This window comes from Euprymna scolopes, chromosome 39, assembly GCF_053919585.1.
Source record: "Euprymna scolopes isolate OS-2025 chromosome 39, ASM5391958v1, whole genome shotgun sequence".
Taxonomy (NCBI): Eukaryota; Metazoa; Mollusca; class Cephalopoda; order Sepiida; family Sepiolidae; genus Euprymna; species Euprymna scolopes.
In genome coordinates, this window is record NC_136520.1 from 18,827,036 (window position 1) to 18,850,583 (window position 23,548).

General features: G+C 37.4%; 1 protein-coding gene across 1 annotated transcript in view; it reads left to right on the forward strand.

The window, feature by feature from the left end:
- LOC145263665 (ATP-binding cassette sub-family B member 6-like) overlaps positions 1-23,548 on the forward strand; it is a 240,895-nt gene that overhangs the window by 47,046 nt on the left and 170,301 nt on the right. Inside the window, exon 2 of the mRNA XM_080120537.1 lies at positions 6,458-6,686. Within this exon, the coding sequence (XP_079976663.1) occupies positions 6,477-6,686 (210 nt within the window). The 5' untranslated portion in view covers positions 6,458-6,476. The remainder of the gene's footprint in view (positions 1-6,457; positions 6,687-23,548) is intronic.

Genomic DNA, 23,548 nt, shown 5'->3' on the forward strand with positions numbered 1-23,548 from the left:
TATTTTACTCACAAAAATAAATGCTAAAATATTTAGTTTTGCTTTTGTCACACTTATAGTCAGGTTCCTAATGGCACAATTCTAACGTTTGTGGGAACTTTTTGGAGATTTGCAAATCTATACATTTTTGGAAAGGTTATTGTCTAAGGAATCAGAAAACCAATGTTTGCATTTGCCCAGATGCCTATATGGCGGCCATATTGGATTTACAAAATGGCCGCCGTAAAATGTACATTTTGTAATATCTTGGCTTCTAAATACGCTGGAACACTGATTTTAACTGCTAAACCTACATTTTCAGGGTCCAGGAAGCCACTGGTGGTAGCTTTAAAATTTTCCCATATATATATATATATATGGCAGCCATATTGGAATTTTACAAAATGGCTGCCGTCAAATGTATGTTTTGTAATACCGCGGCCTCTAAATAAGTTGGAACAATGATTTTAACTGCTAAACCTACATTTTCAGTGTCAAGGAAGTCAATGGTCCACGTTATCATTTTATCTTTTGTACCCCACCCCCCTTTTGAAACACATACTCCAACATATGAGTAAAAAACTTAACAACCCTGGCAATTAGTCAGAAAATTATTTTTATTGAAATGCCTTTTAACTGTAAACTTTGAATGTTTGTGCAACCATCTTAAACATAATTAGATGTTTGATCATAGTCTATGTATAATAATCATCATCAACATCATCATCAACATCACTTTCATACATCACAGCTTGGGAATCTTCATCGTTTTCGCACTGGCTGCTGCACCGACACATATCAGTACAAGCTAAGTCTTTAGACCTGCAGGAGCATCTGCCAGAAGAACAGTCAAATATACATTTGCATGTGATCATCTCAAGAATGGCCTTAGGGGCTGGGAGGACCTCTGTGGTCGTTGGTTTTAGGGTGCCATCCAAATCTTTGAAGTACCCATTTTCCAGGGGATCCAGTTGTGAAATCTGCAGAGCAATGGTTGCTTGCTTGGACATGGACTCTTAAAATATGCTGCTTTAGAGCTCCAGGTGTTGGAGGGAGCCTGTCACTTTCTGCCCTATGCTTGCAGAACAGATGCCATCGCAGTTCAGGGATTGTTTTTATGTTGATCCCTTTTGGCGAGTAAGCTGCACATACAAAGGATTCCAGTTTTGACAGCATTCCATCTGTCACTTCTGCTTCATCCATAAGCATTTGCAGAGCATTGACAACATCTGAGTCTGCTTTGAGGTAGATCTGTAGCCAGGTTGTCTTGCATATACGAGAGAACCTCCCTGTGTTGTCGGTCCCAGTGAACGCATGGAAGGCTGGCAAAGCCTTTGCTCTTTCTTTACCTAGAGCTCGCCACAGTGGTTCAATTTGTATAACACAAGAGGACATAGAAATGGACGTGTTTTTCAGCAATAGGTCATAGTTTGCTGTGACTAGCACTAAAACGTCCGTATCTGGAGAGAAAAATACTAACTGTGCATCAGGTGGGTTTCGCTGTGAAGCCATCACAGCCTGGTGGCTAAGCAGCGTTTCTGCTTCCTCATGGTTATTTACTTCAAAGACCAGGTCTCTGTTGCTCTTAGTGTATCCAAAAGCAGATATGATGATCAGCTTGGATGATCCCTTGTTATACTCTAGAGTTTGGGCAGCAAGATAGTCAGTCAGATCAGCCTTCGTCTTGTCATGGGAGAGGAACCTCCTCATTGGGATGTGTTTGATGTTAGTGTCATCTCTGACTTGATACTGAACAGAAGCTTTTCCTTGTCTTCGTTTTTCTCTGGTTGCACTTTTCAGAGAATCTGCTCGGTATGTGTCAAAAACGAGGATGATTTCATCATAATCTCGTGTTAGTTGCATCAGTCTGTCATTGAAGCAGCTACTCAGATCCTTGAGTGTGACTAGAGTCGCTGGTTTCTTGCTCAGCTTCTGCACACGCACCATGCCATCCACCAGTGCTATCTTCCGACTTGGCTGATCAGTAGATGTGGGCTCTGTAAATCCTGTATACGTTGCATCTTGGTGGGTAGAATTTCCAGCTTGAGGTGACTGGTCTTCATGGGGCATGTCTTCAAGTAGATGGATTAACTTGGACTTGTTGTAGCATGGCAGCATTGTTCCATCAGGGGCAAACAGTGCTCTTGGTGTCAGAGTGAATTCATGGTTTCCTATGGCCTCTTTCTGGTTGATGTCTCGGCTTGACCTGGCAAGTACCATCAGCTTTGCAAACAGGTCCTTGGTCTCCTTCAGATCCACAGTATTGTCTCTGAGTTTCACTGTAATCTTCTTGTTCCCAGAAAGGAACATCTTGTTGTTCTCTTTCTTCACAGGGGCCCAGAGGCTGACATCTCCATTGATCCGTTCTGACACGAAATCCTTATACAACTTCTGTCCAGTGACATCAATATTCAAGATATGTGGTACATACTCATCTGGGATGTAGGCATTAGTGATCACATTGTACAGCTTTTCCACTTTAGTGGTAAAGGGGTTTCCATGGCTGAGCAAGGCTTCCTTGATCTTGTCGACTGTACCATGTGCCCTCTTGACTGCACTTGGTCCAAGCTCATGATGCTCTGTGATTCTGTCAGCTTCCATGCCAAACTGACTCTTGAACTCTTTTGACAGACGTGAAAGTTCTGGTGTGGCCAGAAAAAATCTCTGTCTGGCATTGGCATTGTTGGAGATGTCTATTATGCCAGAGCTAGTCTTCATCAGTTTGTTCAGGTGTTCACATGCATGGTCTGCCCCAACAGACACGAAGGGAATGACACTTTCCGTGACTGATATATTGCCTGCTCGTAATTCCTCCCATGTATGAGGGTGATTGCTTCTCAAGTCATGCATATCTGCAATGTATCTTGGCCAGAGTCGCTTATACTTGATGCGGTCCATGGCAAAGAACAGTTTGCTAAGTGCTTCTCCAGCTTGCAGATGGAGTTCCAGGTCAGCATTTCGAGTTGCTGCTACAAAGAACAGAATTGCTTCCACCCAATCTAGGTACCTCATCATAGCCTTGAACATTGCATTCTGAGATTTCTGTTCCTTCCATTTTTTTAAATGCTGTGATGACCTCAGCAGTGGTCAAGGCTTCCTGAAGGGTGCTGTTTGCTTGCTTCACGGATTCAGCCTTCGTGTCTTTATCCTCAGAGCAGGCAGTTTCTACTCCTTCTGCTGCCGTCAGGCACACATCTTTCAATTGTGGGTTGTCCTTGAAGAACACCTCCAGAGCTATTTCATAGAGTGCTATGTATGAGTAGATATGGGCATGGAGAGCTCGCTTGTAGTGTGTGCATTTCAGGATTTGCCTTGTCGTGGCAGGACCATACACACCTGCTTCCACCCAGGCATCATCTATGCCTGAGTTCTCCATGGAGGCACCAAGCGCTCTGAGGGCAGCCATTATGACATGCAGTTCACCCAGTCTGGGAACAACCATTCGTTTCAAGTCAGGTCTGGCATCTAGGAGCTGCACCACCTTCTCATAAAGAGCCATGTCAAAGGTAATGACTGTGGGGTGATCTTCCCCAACTGCCAACTTTCTCAGCTTATTTGCTTGTACGATCACAGTTAGTAGAGTTGACCACTCGTGTGCCACCTCAGGGAGTAGTGGCAAGGCTCCAACCTGTGTCAAGGGAAGGCTTTCAGACAGCAGTGAGTTGTATCCTGCCCAGCCTGGAATCTTGCTGGAGGTTTCTCGAGGTTTCATTCTGGATAAAGCAGATGCAACAACCCATCCAAGCTGTGTCAGCTGATAGGATTCTGAGATCCCCTGGCCAATGGCAAACTGTTCTGACCTCTTGGTAGCCTGTGGTTTGGGCTTATTACAGTGAAGCATGTCTACATGATAGGGTGTGACTGATATACTCTTTGCATCACCTATAATCAAAGGTTCTGCAACAGGTTCTTTAGAAGGGTCAACTTTCTGGTACACTGCTGTGATGGTTCCGTGGGTGGTTCCCTTCCCATCAGGAGTATCCTCTGCAAAATCTGTGTTATCTACGGCGAAAAACACAAAGGTCCCCTTCTTCAGGAATGGTGGTACATAGAGGCCTTGGTATGCTCTGGTGTTTTCTACAACAGCATTTGCCAGAGCAGTTTCCATGAGAAGGACACGGCGATGTGAAATAGCGTAGCCATGAGCATTGAGAAGATTCAACAGCTTCTTGTTGCGTGTGTCATGGTGGACAGTCAGTGCCAGTCCCAGAACCTGAGAATTCCCTTGTGAACGGGGTGACTTAAATGCTGATTCATTGCTTGGCTTGTACCTTACCTGTTTACTGGATTTGAACCCATACATGATATTCTGGCTCACCGTCAGTGTTGCTCGGTCAACATCTTTAGTTCTCTTTACAGTTTCCAGCTTTTCAGCAGGCCCAACCATTATCCAATGGATTAAGGTGTATAATTCAGCTGGAACATCATTATTGTCACTAGATACCTGCATGACATTTCTTTCCTTGGGCTATTTGAAAGTTACAATGCTTTTCCTTATCACCTGTGCTGCTTCGTAGATTGTCTTCATGCTGTTCTCCTCCTTACCAGTTGTCATTGAGGTATTAACCATGTCCTCTTCACATGCATCTGGGGAGTAGAGGACAGTTGGCTTCCTTATGTTTGGTCGAACAGACTTCAGGCGTGGCAAATAAGTAAGGATCCTTTCTTTCAGCCATTTTCTACTGAATACAGGTACATGACCTTCAAAAACTTCTGAACCAAGCATATTAACATAAGTCGTTTCAATATCATCCATCCCAAGGTATGCTTTGTTTTTTGTTTCTACATCAATAAGATTTATCAGCTCAAGCAGACTCGCCTTTTGTAGAAAGGGTTCTTCAGCAGTTTTTCTAGTGTTAGTATCTCGAAGAGCATGGAACACATTTTGGGTCCAGCAAGCTTTGTGGTATAAGGCATCAATTGCATGTGCATCACCTGGTGATATGCAGGTGTTCAGCCTAGTTTTCAGTGCAGGATTATGGGACCTTTCCACAGCATCTTTGAGAGTTTTACCTGCATTCTCAGTCCTGATCTGGTACAGTTGTTGGCCATTGTCCTGTTGGCAGAAGAAGCACTCTTTCTTATCCAGTGGACTTGTATGTGATCGTGTGAATGGCAATGCAGAACCAGATGTAGAGGTGTCTGGAACAGCCTCTTCTGTAATTCCTCTTTTCTGCCCAGGCTTTTTGGCAGTGTAGTGTCCTGTAGCTAAAGCGTGTGCGATGCGATCTCTTGCACGTTGTATTTCAACTTTGTTAATTGCACTCGAATGACATGAGCGATGCCAGACCGCCCTCTCTTCACACAATGTTTCTGGTGTGCAGTTCTGCAATCGCCTTTGGATTTGGATATAGTCCCCATCATTCAAACTAGCCCTCTCTAGAATTACTTGCAGTACGAGCCCATAGGACTCTAATCGAGGATGTTGCACCAAGACTTTCTTTTTATCATCAGACTGGCAGAGAATGCACTGCACTGGACTCCTTGGTTTGACATGCTTCCTCTCTACTTTGCGACTCATCACTCATGCCTCACCTACAAACAAAGAGAGAATTACAGTAATGTTAGAATAGCAATACAAAAACAAGTTCTCAAAGTATCAGAGGTAAATTAACAATTTGAATTAGTGATATAAAAGCAAGATTTTTTAGGAACAGCTGAAATATGAATTTATAAATGATACATATTTTTTATTACAAAGATATTGCAATAAAACAACACCACATCAGTTTGAACCCAGTTATGCATCTAAAGGTTAATGTTAAAGATGTTGTTGCTTTATAACTACCACCATTGGATTTTATGACCCTGAAAATGTAGGTTTAGCAATTAAAATCAGTGTGCCGACTTATTTAGAGGCGAAGATATTAAAAAAACGTACATTTTACAGCGGCCATTTTGTAAATTCCAATATGGCTGCCATATACACATCTGGGAAAATTTTATAACCACCGCCATTGGTTTCCCTGGCCCTGAAAATGTAGGTTTAGCAGTTAAAATCAGTTTTTCAGCTTATTTAGAAGCCGCGATATTCAAAAACGTACATCTTATGGCGGCCATTTTGTAAATCCAATATGGCCGCCATATACGCATCTGGGCAAATGCAAACATTGGTTTTCTGATTCCTGAGACCAAAACCTTTCCAAAAATGTATAGATTTGCAAATCTCCAAAAAGTTCCCACAAAATTACATTAGGAACCTGACTATTATGTTTATTAACGAAAGAAGATAAAGAGAATGAATAAAAAGATTCAAATACTCCAATATAAACGAAAAGGAATAGCACCAAGTAGTAATTCTATTTAATTCATAACTAAAGAGATGAACAACATAACAAGCAGAATAATTTTAATTATTTTAATGATTCAAATAATTTTAATGATTCAAATAATTTTACCAGAGCTCAACAGGTGACCCAACAGTTGGTTATTTTTTTTTTCTTGTTAAATTTACATAATCATTTTTTTCTTTTTCTAGAAATAAAATTCCTTGTGGCATGATGATGCAGTATTGTAGGAACGGATCATCCATCAACATTTACTGGGAGCACAATGGATTAAATCCATGCTTTATCGATACCCTCACGTCTTCCATTTTCTTTCTTATCATTGGGATCTTTGGTATTTTGCAGTCATGTATGTATGATAGGTATTCAACACCTGTGGAGAAAAAATACCAGCCTTTTAATTTGGGGTATATTTTACAGGTAAGTAATGATGCTGTTTTTCAATTGTGTTACATGGATGTCAAGAATATATTTGTTGGCTTTCTATTTTGTTTGGTTTCTTTCCCAGTTTTTTTTTTTTTTCTCTCCAAGTTTTTGTTTAATATTCAAACCAGGATACACTGATCTAACCTAGAAAGTTATCTTTTCAGTTTCAAAATCAAACTTTTTTTTTCTAACCAATTTTTATTCGTCATTGTTGTGCTGTGTTATTGGCTATACAAAAACTTTCTTTGCTAAAGCTGACTTCGCAGTTAGTCAGTTTTGTGTAGGTCCTCAGATGAGTTTAAAATCCCTTACACAGATCTGAAAATTCAAATTAATAATTTAACCCATGAAAGATGGCAAGAACTTTGGAACCACAACACAAGTTATTCTTCCTTAAGTCCAACATAAGAGAATAGAAACTAAACTTTAGCAAATCTAGAACAATAACAAAGTTCTTGTGGTTTTTAACTTTTAAATTCAATTGAACATATCTTGGCTCAAACAAGAATTTATTGATTGAAATAAGTACCATCAGCATCAACACACTTTTGCCATTGCAAAACAAGTGTATTTATGCCAGTAACATAAAAATCTTGCATTCTGCTGGCAATAAAGTCGCTGAAGGCGTTTTTGATATCGTTTAGTTTTTTGAAGCATTTCTTATGTAGAAAGTTTAGATGCTTGAAAAAAGTGGTAGTCGGTAGGTGAGAGGTTTGGAGACGATAACAGAGGAGACAGTTTTTGTAGCCTAATTTGTTCAACTTCTGTTGGGTTGGTTTAGCAACGTGTGGTCAGACATTGTCATGGCGTAGAATTGGGCTTTTTCTGTTGACTAATGCTGGGTGTCTGCAAAGTTTCTGCATTTCATCTATTTGTTGACGGTACTTCTCTGCCGTAATGGTTTCGCCTGCATTCAAAAAACTGCAATGGATGAGATCCACCGCAGACCTTCTTTTGGTGCAACTCTGGCTTTGGGAAATTTGTCGTGGAGCTTCGTCAGCATCTAACCACTGAGCTAAGTGTCGTGGAGCTTCGTCAGCATCTAACCACTTAGCTAAGTGTCGTGGAGCTTCGTCAGCATCTAACCACTTAGCTAAGTGTCGTGGAGCTTCGTCAGCATCTAACCACTGAGCTAAGTGTCGTGGAGCTTCGTCAGCATCTAACCACTGAGCTAAGTGTCGTGGAGCTTCGTCAGCATCTAACCACTGAGCTAAGTGTCGTGGAGCTTCGTCAGCATCTAACCACTGAGCTAAGTGTCGTGGAGCTTCGTCAGCATCTAACCACTGAGCTAAGTGTTGTTGGTTGTCATAAAAAGCCCACTTTTCACAAGTTACAACTCAGTTGAGAAATGGGTCGTTCTTGTTGCGTAAAAGAAAGGAAGATGACACTTCATAACGGCGTTTCTTTTGGTTGTCGTTTAATTCATGAGGCACCCATTTATCAAGTTTTTTTTTGTTTTTCCAATCTTAAGTGACTGGAAATTGTTGTATACATTATGTCTAATTCAGAAGCAAGTTCTTGAACAGTTGTGCATGGATTGGCTTCGACTAAGCCCCTTAATTGATCATTGTCAACATCCTATGGTCAACCTCTATGCTCATCATCTTCAAAACTCGTCACTACACCAAAATTTCTTTAACCATTATTGTGCCATCCATTCAGTAGTGGTTCCTGGGCCAAATGCTTCATTGATATTGCAAGTTGTTTCAGTAGCTTTTTGTCCTAGCTTGAATTGAAATAAGAAAATTGTGTAAATTTGCTACAATCCTAAAAACGTGCTTATCTTGGGTGGAATTTCTACGAACAAAACTTTTTGCAAGGGCTTCTTATTTGTGGAGTACATCATGATAGGATTGCTTCCATGCAAATTACATCATGGTTGTATTCAAATTCAATGTCATGAACAGTTTCCACAAATCTTCAAACTGGGTTCGTTCTATCAGTCATTAATTTTCCTCATAAGGTTCTTCATCTCACAATCATTTCATCGTAATTAAGTAACTTAAGTAATTATTTTGAAAAAATGATGATTAATATGAATTTACAAAAGTAAATTGACGACGGAAATATGATGAGATAAAAATTGAAAAGACAAATGTTTTGATAGACATATTTTCCTTTCTATTCTGTATCTGCAACACATCATGGCCTGGCTCTATCGTTACATGCCTGGTTGGGAGGGGGCTTCTGACTTGAACTATGATGTTATTAATATCAAATATTTTAGCATCTCAATAGCAGAAACGTTATTTAAAACCTTTTGTCTTTTTTGGTGACAGATGTGCTTACAATTTAAACAAATCACTGTATATGTTCAATATGCCTTCCACACACACACACACACACATACACGCACACATATTGTGGAATATCCATCTCAGGGTGGGTAAAATTAATTCTCCAAACAGAACAATTTAGAAACTACTTCTATGCCTCATAACAAAGATTAAAACCGATATAATATTTCTAAACCTTATTTATTGAATCATTTTTCCAGTTTTAATCTGAATTGAAAACCAGGGTATCTTGCTTAATTGATGTCTAATGACTATGGATCAGATTCAATACAAATCTGAAATATTTTCAAATAGGGGATGGGTGTGTTACAACATTATTATGACCCTAAAATCCTTTGGAAATACTCCAAAGAAACTGTTGTTTGAGGAATTTGTGTAATATTTCTTGTTAAAATAAGAGATATTTGAGTCTTCAAGCATAGCTTTCACCTCCTCCTCTTTACCCCCTTAGCATGAAATTGAAACTAAAAATGGTCTACATTATGACACTTTATGCATAGCAGCTTTGTTCCAAAATTCATAATGTTTAGAAGTAAATACTACATATGCATAAAAACAAACCAACAAAGTAAAACAAACAACAAATATCCACAAAGTTGATGTCTCTCTCTCTCTCTCTCTCTCTCTCTCTCTCTCTCTCTCTATATATATATATATATATATATATATATATATATATATATATATATATATATATATATACTTGATTAGTGTTGCCCTGCCTGAATGTATCTAAGATATTCCTTTTTTTGGGTGGGGGTCAACTGAGCCAGGTTACATCAGGGGGTTTGTTTTTCCAGCATTTCTAATGTTATCAAAAAAAACAAAAAACAAAACAAAAAAAACTGAATGACTTGCATCATTATTTCCAATAAAGAGGAATAGGCTGGGTGGAGATGAAAGAGGAGAAGGATGTTGGAAAACTGAGGATAGGAAAGAAAGATAAATTGAATAAGGTAAAGAGAAAAGTTTTACTATAAAGATGTTACACTTTTTAACAGCCTACTAGTTTATGTAGTATGAATTATGAATTATTTGCTTGCATTGGGAAAAACACATTTTATAGATTTTTTTTTTTTTTTTTTTTATGTGAACTGTTCCAGCTTTGCAAATATTTGTAAGTTTGATAGATTATCAGTTAAGTGTGAGTATTTCTAGAATTATAGATTTTATTTATCTTTAATTTTTACAAAATTATTTTTCGTAAAATAACATGTGGCACAAGGCCGAAAATGAGTGGGATTATGGGGTGGGATCAGAAGTCATCATCTGGTCTATTTTCTAAACTTGTTTTTATCACCAAAATACTACATTCACTGTATGGGCTAACCTAATTTATGATTTTGTAATTTTTTTTATATTTACAAAAAATATGTACAATTTCAACAAAGATAGGGATTGGGATGCATAACAACATGCAAAAAATAAACAAATAAAATGCTAAGTGCGGTTATTAATAGGACCCGCCTAAATCTATTGTAGGAATGAGCTGTTTGCTGTTTATCCGGATTGTTTCAAAACCGAACTTTTATCTTTTCACCACCAACACTCTGATCCTACTTAGCCAGAATTAAAATGAACGACTTTCTTCTAGAGGAAGTATCACGCTTTGACAAACTTTTGGGACTGACTTTCACTCCTGATCTAAAATGGAAGACCTACATCCGATCGGTTGTCAAAATTTCTGGAAAAACGGTTGGATCATTCTACCACTCCTGAAAGTATTTCACTCCTTAAACATCCTCTACTTCTATACAAGAGCTAAATACATCCTAAGATGGAGCATTGTTCCCACATCTTAGGAAGAGCTGCTCGGAACACTTTCCTATCTTGAAAAGGTACAAAAACATCTTTGAAATCGAATGACGTTTTCACCTTCATACTCCCTCTTGTTCACAAGAGATGTTACAAGTATATTCTATTATTATGGTAGGTGCTCGACTGGGCTTCAATCTATGCTCCCTCCTCCTGTAAAACGTTCACAAGAAACACTCGTTTAGCTACAACTGTCAATAATTTTGTTCACTCTATTTGTGTATAAAACTAAATTAAAATTTCATGAACAAAGTTTCTTTCCAGCAACTTTGTGTTCGTGGAACACAATATCGTGGGGCTGCTTTTCAGCTGACTGTAACATGGTTGTTTTCAAATTTAATGTAAATAAGCTCTTGTTGAGCCGTCCTTGTGTATAATTCAACCATACCCAACTTCAACTGATCACTGTGTTGTCTCACTGTCTACCTAACACTCATTAACCCTTATCCTAGAATGGCCTCAAGGTTTTCATAAGCAATAATCCTCAAGTAAAAAAAAAAAAAAGAAGCCAGCTGCTAAGGGGAACTATTAGGAGATAAAAAGAAAAAAGTGTGAGGTTCATGGTAATAAATGGTGTCCTCCAATTAACAATTCTTTGTGTTGGGCTTGTGATAATAAATCTGGGAGTGGGCATCTGAGAGGATCTCTCATAAAAAAGAAAAAGTGGGGGTAAAACTCATTAATATGAACCAAGAGGCTTTGCTAACTGGAATAGATAAATACGTTTTCAAAATCTGACTCTGGAAAGAACAATTCAGAGTTGACTTATTGCTGTACAGGTTTCTTTGAGAAAAAATTATTGGAGAGATATAATGTTGAATAGCTTAACTGAATGTGATTAAAAGTTCTGGAAAATTTACATCATCAGTAGATTCAAATTATTAATTTATATATTTTTTGGATCATTTGAATTGTTCTCATAATTTTTTAACTGATGTAACCTCCAACATTCTTCAGGTGCATCTTGTCGAACTTGGGGAATCTGTATGAAACTTTTATTTAACCCGCAGGGGTAGCTTGTTCTCATATCAAAATTCTGTTTGAAACACTACAGATTTTGGAATCTAGGATTCCCTTGAAGATGGCTGAAGACGACATTAGCCAAAATGTTATAAGAATACCAAGATGAGAACAATAGTCGGAATCATCCAAATAATTTGTCGTTTCAAATTCTGAATCATCAAATTATTAAGCCTCAAAATTCAATAGACATAATCAATATTTTTCTCTGCAAAAACACAAATGAAATAATGAATTAATACAAAATTGTAGTAAAAATATCCAAGAATAATTGAGGAAATTAAAACAATTGTACATCAATTATATAATGGTCAGTTTGTGTTTAAGTGTGTCTGTCTAGTTAAAAGTTAAAACCTACGAAACAAACACCCACAAAGTTGTGTTCTTGATCAGTATTGTCCAGGTCGAATAATATCTAAAAATTAATAAACTTATTTGTTGGGGGTCAACTGAGCCAAGTTTTGTTGAAGGAAGGGTCAGTGTATATAAATTACAGTGGATTAGAACAATAAAAACAGATTTTTTTCAAACATAATTCAGTTTTAGAACTAAAAAATTTTGCATTTGTTTTGTATTGGGGAAGAATTTATGAAAATCAACTAATAAACTCACATTTTGTATAACAAAGAAGTATGGCGTAGTTTGCTTAAAGCATTGTTAGATTAAAAGTTATTTTTAGAAGGCTAGAACAATGCAGGAATGTACAGTCGTTGTGAGGAGATGCATAAATAAATATGAATGATAATTCAATTTTTAAAAAATTATTTTTGTTTTTTTTAATATATATTTATTCATTTATAAAAAAATAAATCCTCTCTCGAGGATGGAAAATATTTTTCCATCCTCGAGAGAGGATTTATTTTTCCACTGACGATGGGTTATTACCTGAATGGACCTTTGGAATTAAATACCGTTAACACAGTTAAAATTGTAAAATGTTTTTGACTGCTAATGGGGTATGAGACGAATGGATTCGCCAATCAAATTTATAAACACCAGCTGTGCTAAACAATCAATGAAAACGTTTCAAAATTATAAAAATTGTCGAATTTTGGATTCAATCAGTTCCCCATTAATTACGGCACAGACCGCATTTGATTCTTGGCCGCCATCTTGGTTACTGATCTGAACTACGCCGCCATCTTTGTTCAACACAATGTCTCAAAACTTAACAGGTTATGGGCCCAGCCATCGTCTTTTCTTTGACGGATCGGGATCAAAATTCGAATTGTGGCAGGTAAAATTTCTGAAATATCTAAGGATTCGAAAACTACAGTCGTACAATCTCCAACAGAGAATCCAAACGACCCCAAATTTCTCGAAAAGAACGCAACTATTTTTGCAGAACTGATTCAATGTTTAGACGATAGAAGTCTGTCTCTGATTATAAGAGACACATTGGATGATGGGAGGAAAGCATTGAACATATTAAGAGAACATTATTTATCAAAAGGGAAACCGAAAATAATATCCCTATATACAGAATTAACCTCTTTGAAACGTAACGAGGATGAAACGGTTACCGATTACGTTATAAGGGCAGCAACAACCGCCAAAGCCTTAAAACTCTCAGGTGGAATAAGCGATAGCTTGTTAATATCAATGACCCTTAAGGGACTTCCATCCGATTTTAAACCATTTACAACTGTTATAACTCAGAAAGACAAACCCGTAAATTTCAGCAAATTTAAAGTGGCATTGCACAGTTACGAAGAGACTAATCGTATGCTCATGGACAATAATAACTCCAGCAATATTATGAAGTTCAAAAATGCTTCTCAAAAGCAGACACCACCAAATTACGCACCTCACCGCAATGTGTTCTCCAAAAGTAATTTTCCCAAGAAAAAGAATAAAATTATCTGCTATAATTGTGGACAACCCAACCACAAAAGTGTTCAATGTCGATATAAACGCTCTAAAATGGACTCCATAAAAAACGTTGAGTTCTTTGAGGAAGAACATACATTTCTATTCACATGTAACTTTGACAATACCACAAACGGTAAAAATCTCCTTGTAGACTGTGGTGCTACAGCGCACATTATCACCAAGGAATCTGATTTTATTAATTTTGATTCAAACTTTAATCCTCAAAGTCATTTTGTCGAACTTGCCGACGGTAGTAGAATAAATGATATAGTCTTGAAAAGAGGCGATACTAAAATATACCTAAAAAATAATAAAGGCGAAATCTGTAACTGTATTCTAAAAATGCTCTGTTCATACCTACATTTAAGCAAGACATATTTTCTGTGCAGGCTGCAATTAAACAAGGCGCGAATATACAATTTGGCCAAAATCAAAATTGATATACCCCAATGGAACTGTATTTGACATTAAAGAAAATGGCCTACTATATTATTTAAAAAGTATGGTTCCCTCAAAAATTGCCTGTGGAATATTTTGCAACATTTTCACCAACGACAAATTTAATGACAATTAGAATTTTATTACAACTTGCCGCTCAATACAATTTAAAAATACGTCAAATGGATGTAAAAAATGCTAATTTAAATGCTCCGATTGACTGTGAAATCTACATATACCCTCCAGATGGATTTAAAATGAAAAATAAAAATTGGGCGTGGAAATTAAATAAATCGTTATATGGACTAAAACAAAGTGCACACAATTGGAATTTAACACTCCATAATTATTTAATAGAACAGGAATTCAAACAATGTCTTGTGGACGCGTGCATGTATACCAAAGATGTAGGTAATAAATTGTTGATTTTGGTTTTTTGGGTTGACGATATATATTACTCACCTCAAATTGTGACAACACTTTAAAAGATGTTAAAAATGAATTAAATAAAAAACTTAAAATGGCCGATCTTAGACGACTGTCATGGTTCCTCGGTATAAAATTTACCTGTGAAAATGAAACTATAACTATGAACCAATCACGATACATTGAAAAAATTTTGCTCAAGTTCAGAATGCAAGATTGTAAGCCGCGTTCAACTCCCGTCGAAATGGACATAAATAAAAATATAGGGACCGGAGCAAAATCCATAGATAATCGAATATACAGGGAAATGGTAGGGAGCCTCATCTACTTGATAACCGCAACTACGCCTGACATGTTACACTGTAACAAAGCTATCTTAAAATTTATCAAAACCGACAATTAAAGACCTTAACCGTGCAAAACAAATCCTTCGTTATCTAAAAGGAACCAAGGAACAATTTTTAATATTTAAAAAGTCTACATATCCTCTAAATTTAGAAGGATTTTTGGATTCAGATTGAGCTAACTCTGAGGATAGAAAGAGTATAGCGGGGTATTGTTTTAGACTGTCACAGACTGGACCTATGATCTCTTGGAAAACTAAAAAGCAACAAATTGTTGCCCTTTCTACTTGTGAAGCAGAATATGTGGCTCTTACTCATTCAGCGCAGAAGGCAATTTTTCTGAACACCCTTCTAAAATCTATTTTAAAACCAGATCTAACTAAAAAAACCTATAGTAATTCATTGTGATAATCAGAGCAGTATCTTATTAGCAAATAATTCTATGATTCATCAAAGGTCGAAGCATATTGATATATCATTTTATAAGGGATGAAATAAGGAAAAAATCTATTACTCTTACTTATGTGACGTCTGAAAAAACGACATTTTCACTAAACCTATAAAAAGAATAAAATCAAGACATTTTATAACCGAACTGATTGGAATCTAATTATGAATAAATCTCTTTTCAGAAACCCAAAAAGAGAAGCATGAACAGTCAAAATCACACACACAGAAAAAAATTGTAAATTGTCCCGGGCACAACGTTAAACTGCGACCATTTCTACCTTACTAACCAACTAATACCTAACATCATGTTTCCAGTTTTTGTTTAAAAAGAAAAAAAAAAGTCACTTGTTAAAACCTTTTTGTAAATTTCCTATTTGTCAAATAATTCTTTTTTGTATCTTTTTTCGCAAACATTTGTTAAAAAAAAAAAAAAAAAAAATGTATATTTGTGAATTTTTGTGCATATGTTTATATGTATTTGAAAAGTGTTTATTTTTATATGTATAAAAAAAAACAAACAAAAAAACTCAATGCCATAAAAAATGGCTCCTTTTTGCACACATTATACCAATATCTATATATTAATACGCTTGTAACTATCTATCTATCTATGTGTGTCACACTTTCCGGCAAATTTGATTGGTTGAGAAGATTTTATTCTGGTATAGCAGATTACACATTAAACGAACGCTCAAGGCAGAGATCAGGGTTGCCAGGTTGGCTAATGTAATGTGAGACTAACCGTAGCCCTCGGCGCAAGAGGGTCCGTGTGTGCCTGGCGTGTGGGGTGGTGGCTGATCCTGTGGTCGGGGCAGCGGAAGAAAGAGTTTCAAGATGGCGCCTGCCTGCTTTTATTAGAGACGGAATCTCGCAGGATCGTGCGAGATCTCGCGGGGATGCAAATTAGCTAGGCCATCTTGAGTAATAAAAATCGGTCCATTGGAGGTGCGAGGCAGTCGGGTTCTGACGTTCGTGGCGATCAGTACAGTGACCGTTGGGTTCCGTTTCTATTCGTGCAGTCAGCTGAGCTTTGTTAGTTGCCTTCGCGCCGTGGCTGTCATTGTTTGTTGGTTTGCTGTGTGTTGCCGTGGTTCTTCAGTGAAACGCTTCGTCGCCCACGACGAGTCTCACCGTCTCCTACACAAGATACTCTTACATGTAAATTACACGGTTTTTTGTTTCTTTTGTTTTTCTCTCTCTCTCCCTAGAAGTTGTTGACTTACAAATATAAACATTTAGTAAATAACTGTGGAAACAGATTTTAAAATATTTTTAATTAACGAAGACTCTCTCTTTCTCTCTCTCTGTCTATCTACTCTGCCTTGAGCGTTCGTTTAATGTGTAATCCGTAGATAGATAGATAGACAGAGATAGAGAAAGAGAGATAAAGAGAGAGTCTTCGTTAATTAAAAATATTTTAAACTCTGTTTCCACAGTTATTTACTAGGGAGAGAGAGAAAAACAAAAGAAACAAAAAACCGTGAAATTTACATTAGCCTTCGTTTGATGTGTATTTCGCTAATCCAGGAACGAAACATGAAATATTTTTATAAAAATATATGTTTACTCCTACAACATTAAATTTCATGAAAAAAAAACTTTCCGGCAAATTTGATTGGTTGAGAAGATTTTATTCTGGAATAGCGGATTACACATTAAACGAACGCTCAAGGCAGAGATCAGGGTTTCCAGGTTGGCTAATGTAAATTACACAGTTTTTTGTTTTGTTTTTCTCTCTCTCCCTAGAAGTTGTTGACTTACAAATATAAACATTTAGTAAATAACTGTGGAAACAGATTTTAAAATATTTTTAATTAACGAAGACTCTCTCTTTCTCCCTCTCTGTCTATCTATCTATCTATCTACTCTGCCTTGAGCGTTCGTTTAATGTGTAATCCATAGATAGATAGATAGACAGAGATAGAGAAAGAGAGAGTCTTCGTTAATTAAAAATATTTTAAAATCAATTTCCACAGTTATTTACTAGGGAGAGAGAGAGAGAAAAAACAAAAGAAACAAAAAGCCGTGAAATTTACATTAGCCTTTGTTTGATGTGTATTCCGCTAATCCAGGAACAAAACATGAAATATTTTTCTAAAAATATATGTTTACTCCAACAACTACGACTGATTGCTGTTAGATATAAACAAATCCAAGAGGATAGAGAGGGAGGGGGAGAGAGGGGGGGAGATAGAGGAGTGAGATGGGGAAGAGAGATAGAGGAGGGAGATAGATGGGGGGAGGGAAGAGAAAAAAAAAGAAAAAGTATTTTGGCCATCAGATTTTCTGTTTGGCTTTTTTTTTCAAGTTCAGCCCTTTTCTGTACGCACGCTCAAGGCAGAGAGATAGATAGAGAGAGAGAGAGAGAGAAACGCGGTCTTCGTTAATTAAAAATATTTTAAAATCTGTTTACACAGTTACTTACTAAATGTTTATATTTGAAAGTCAAGAACTTCGATATAGTCAATTTTCCTTTAATTTTCAATTTGGCTTTTTTACTTCAAAAATGTGCCTGCGCTTTTAAATTTGGCCTTCTTTGCTTTCTTTTCTGAAAAATTTGTCTACAAATAATTATCGTCCGCCAACCCAGGCAGAGAGAGAAAAAAAAGAACGCTCAAGGGAGAGAGAGAAAAAAAAAGAAAATTCATTTATTATTGACAGATTAAACACAGACCGTTTGGCCCATCTAGAGCAATGGATGAGAGAAGAACACAGCAAAGAGAAGCAGCAAGAGAGAGACAGAGAATCAGACGACAGCGTTTGCGAGAAGAGGAAAGACAATCAATCCGTGATCGAAACAGACAAAGAATGCAACAGCAAAAGCGTAATATTAGCCAGGATGAGCGAGAATTACATCTTGACCATTTGAGAAATAGAGATCACGTAAGGAGAAATAATATGAATATGGAAGAAAGACAGCAATTTCTAGAAAACATGAGAAACAGGGACCTTGTAAGAAGAAATAATATGAATATGGAAGAAAGACAGCAATTTCTAGAAAACATGAGAAACAGGGACCATGTAAGAAGAAATAATATGAATATGGAAGAAAGACAGCAATTTCTAGAAAACATGAGAAACAGGGACCTTGTAAGAAGAAATAATATGAATATGGAAGAAAGACAGCAATTTCTAGAAAACATGAGAAACAGGGACCATGTAAGAAGAAATAATATGAATATGGAAGAAAGACAGCAATTTCTAGAAAACATGAGAAACAGAGACCACGAAACAAGATATAATATGAATATGGAAGAAAGACAGCAATTTCTAGAAAACATGAGAAACAAAGACCACGAAACAAGATATAATATGAATATGGAAGAAAGACAGCAATTTCTAGAAAACATGAGAAACAGGGACCATGTAAGAAGAAATAATATGAATCAACAAGAGCGCCAAAATCATCTTGAAAATGAGCGAAATAGAGTTCAACGTCATAGAAATGCCCACAATATGGAACGCCAAATATATTACATTGGGGCCATGGATGTCCGATGTCAATTTTGCAGAGCCTTAAGATTCCAAAGAGAACAACTAAATTGCTGTCATAACGGAAAAGTAATGCTACCCCCTTACAAGATTACCCCGAAAATTTAAGATTATTATTTGATGCCAACAATGCCGAGGGTGCAAATTTCAGGCAGAATATAAGAAACTATAATTCTGCATTTGCTTTTGCATCTTTTGGTGCCAATATTAGACCCCCTCCAGGACGTGGACCCTATTGTTTCCATTTACAAGGTCAAACTTATCACTACGCAAGCAACCTCCATACAAATGACCCTGAAGAGAAAAGATATGGCCAGCTGTACATCAGAGAAACCAATAAAGCCATACACAATAGAGTAAATGCTCCAGAAAATGCTAACTGTTTAGTGTCTGTTTTTCAAAAGATAAATGAAGCACTGATTAATAATCCTTATGCAGCAGCATACCATAATATGAGGGATATTGAACAACAAGAGAGAGCTGCAATTGAGAACGTGTCACCAAGACAAGTAACCATGCACTTCATCCCTGGCCCTGACAGAAGGACATACAACAACCCATCAGGCAATGAGATTGCAGCCATATTCGTTGGTGATGATGGTGCACCTCCAGTACATCGTGATATCATTGTTTATCCCATAGGTCAACAGAGGGAGAGGATTGCTTACAGCTCTTGCCATCTTGATCCCATGGTTTATCCTCTTCTCTTTCCGAATGGAGAATCGGGATGGCATATACAAATGGCTCATGTGGCACAACGCCAAACTCGTGTTCGCACCAAAGTCACCATGCAAGAGTTTTACTCATACCGGCTAGCAATCAGAGATGGCTTTAGTGCTTTGCATCGAGCTGGAAAATTATTGCAACAATATATTGTTGATGCTTATGTGAAGGTGGAGGGATGCCGTCTGAACTTCATTCAAAATAACCAAGCACAATTAAGTGGCACTTTATTCGGGTCTCATGGATCACCTAGGAAGACAGAATGAGCATCAAGAGGCAGGTGTTCCAGTCATTTTGCCCTCTACATTCACAGGAAGTCCGAGAAACATGCAACAAGCATATCAAGATGCCATGGCGATTGTCTGCAAATTTGGAAAACCAGATATTTTCTTGACATACACGTGTAACCCAAAGTGTCGAGAAATCACAGAGAACCTTGGACCGCATGAAACAACACAAAACAGGCTAGATTTAGCTGCACGAGTTTATAACATGCACCTAAAGGAACTTATGATTGATATCAAGGATAGACATATATTTGGTGTTCCAGTTGCTCATATCTATGTCATTGAATTTCAAAAGCGCGGTCTACCACATTGCCACCTTTTGGTAATGCTGCGAGAAGACAAACTGAGGACAAGAGAACAAATTGATGAGATGGTTTGTGCTGAAATACCTTCATTAGACTACCCAGAGTTGAGAGAGTGCGTGAGAACATTGATGATCCATGGTCCACGTGGGATATCAAATCCTAATTCTGTGTGCATGGTTGATGGAACATGTGAGAAAAAATTTCCAAAAGATTTCCTTGAAGAAACGAATACAAATGTATCCGGATATCCAGTGTACAGACGGAGAAACAATGGAGAAAAGGTACAAGTTGGCACTCATGAGGTTGACAAGATTCGTTGCCCCATACAATAAGTATCGACTGGAAAAATACCGTGCCCATATTAATGTTGAAGTGTGTTCCTCGGTGAAAAGCGTAAAATATTTATTCAAATATATATATAAAGGTCACGATTGTGCAAACATGGAAATCAGACATGTTTTAGAGAATAATGAGCCCACTGGAATACATGAACACAATGAAGTTAAACAGTTTTTGTCATGTAGATATGTGTCTCCTCCAGATGGCTTTTGGAGATTGTCAGAGTTCAAAATGCATGCTCAATCCCACACTGTTTATCGCTTGGCTGTACATTTTCCTGATGAGCAGCATGTTTACTATAGAGAAGGGATTCAAAGACAGGCGGCAGCAAGAGCAGAAGAACGTGACGCACAATTGACAGCTTGGTTCAAACTCAAACAGATGAGAATGCAAGAAATCTTTTCTATTGTTCTGTACCTGAGCATTATGTCTTCAACAAACAAACAACAAAGTGGACATGGCGAATTAGATTCAGCAACATTATAACCAGAATGTACTCTGCAAATCCTCGAAATGAAGAAAAATTTTATTTGAGGATGTTGCTCCTTCATGTCCCCGGAGCGACTTCATTCAGCAATTTGAAGACAATCGATGGTCAAGAAATGGCCACCTTCAAAGACGCATGCATCAGACTGCGCCTGGTTGAGAATGACAATGCATTGCAGGAAGCTTTGACAGAAGCAGCAGCTCATCAGATGCCACGACAACTATTATCCATGTTTTCCATGATGTGCGTCTTCAACCAGCCCGTGAATGCTCTGCATTTATGGAATGAGAATAAGCATTTTATGATCGAAGATCTGCTGCTTAGATATGATAACATAACTGCTGTAAATGTTGCTCTCCACTTTCTGAATACCTTATTCATGGAAAATGGAATGAATTGCAACATGTTTGGTCTGCCTGAACCAGTTGGAGATGATCCTGGACATGAAGGAGATGTTGGAAACTCTACCATAGATGTGACTTCTCTTAATATTGAACAGAGGCAGATATTCAATGCTGTGGTTGCAAATGCCTTCTCTGTTGAGCAAGGTGAGCAAACAGAAAATAGATTGTTTTCTGTGGATGCACCCAGTGGTTCAGGAAAAACCTATCTTTTCAACAAGTTATATGAATACCTTAACACTAACAACATTAAGACAAACACTTTTGCTTGGACTGGTATTGCTGCAACACTGCTGAAATGCGGCAAAACTTTGCACAGTATATTCAAGCTTCCGGTTCCCTTAAGCGAAACAAGTGTCTGCCATGTGCCACCCAACTCTGAGCAAGGAAACTTTCTGATGCAAGTTAAAGTCTTCATTATTGATGAAGCTTCTATGATCCCATGCTATGCGCTGAAAGCCATTGATAAATGCTTGAAAGATATAATGAACACCCACACTGCATTTGGTGGTAAAGTAATCTTACTTGGAGGCGACTTCAGACAAGTACTTCCGGTTGTCCCGAGAGCTCCTCCTGCTGCTGTGCTAGATGTGTGCCTCAAACGCTCAGACTTATGGCACAGCTTTCATCACATGAGCCTCACACAGAACATGAGAGCAAATTCAAATGAACAGGAGTTTTCAAGATGGCTTCTGCAAATGGACAATGGATCACTCCAGAGTTCTCTTGATGAAGTGGCTCCAGATGTTATTGACATTCCTGAAATGTGCACATGTAATGGCTCTTTGATATCGGAGGTGTTTGACAACTGTACGGCTGAAGAGATGAAAGCAAGAGTAATCCTATCTCCAAAGAATTCTGAATGCTTAGCGGTCAATGAGGAAATTTTGAGAATGTTGCCAACAGAAAATAAAACGTACCTCAGCACTGATTCTGTAAGTTGCGATAATGACGAGGAAGCACAAAATTATCCAATGGAATTCATTAATTCTCTCACTCCATCTGGCATGCCTCCTCATAGGTTGAATTTGAAAATTGGAGCAATAATTATGCTACTGAGAAACCTCTCCATAACTCAGGGACTGTAACGGCACTCGACTAGGGGTCATTCAGCTTCACGAGCACAGCATCAAGGCATCAATAATCAGCGGTTCTCACGCTCATAAGAGTACTTATCCCAAGGATAAAACTGAAACCTAGCGATGCCAATATTCCTTTTGTTCTTCATCGCACTCAGTTCCCAGTTCGCCTCTCATACTCAATGACAATAAATAAAGCTCAAGGTCAGACTTTTGATAGAGTTGGCATATATTTACCAAAGCCATGCTTTACTCATGGCCAGCTTTATGTAGCGTTCTCAAGAGCAAGAGCAATGAAGACTGTGAGAGTTAAAGTCCAACATCTTAATGATTCCACGCATGGCCACAGAAGAGGAATCACATTTACACGAAATATCGTATACACAGAAGTCATCTAAAATTGTCCATGTGTTTGGGTTCCCTGAGGCAATCTGAATAGTGGACGTATATGGGAGAAAAAACAGATGTAATGACAGTTTATAATTTATAAACATTGACATTTGAAATGCATTTTAAGTAATCAAGCATATGCATCTAAACATCAAGAACATATTCTGGGATAGTTTTGGTTAGGTTCAACGTTAGGTTCAAATATTTTTGAACAAAATGCACAGGTTTAACCCATTACTGTGCGAAATTAACAATATCATGTTTTAAACACTCTAAGTCTCCATTATATAATAAGTATATTATAAATAAGCTAAAAATTAAATAAAACTTTTGAAAATATTTTTAAATAAACATATTTATAAAACATAATTGAGGATGTATTTATTGAGAATATTTGGAGCACTAATATCGTGATTTTGGTATATACATATTTACATACATTTTACCTACCGTACTCTTCATTTACTATTAAAAAAAAATAGTACACAGGGTGAATTCGTCGGCCAGGGCAGTAAAAGGTTAATGTAAATGTTTCAAGGTACGGATATGTGATGGGATAATGTGTATGTGAAAAAAAAAAAAAAAAAGAAAACGTGAAATTTTCACGGGTCCAGCTAGTATTAATAATTCTTTTTGACTAATGAGAATAAAGACAAATTCCCCCAAAACCAGAAGAAAAAAAACAAAAAAA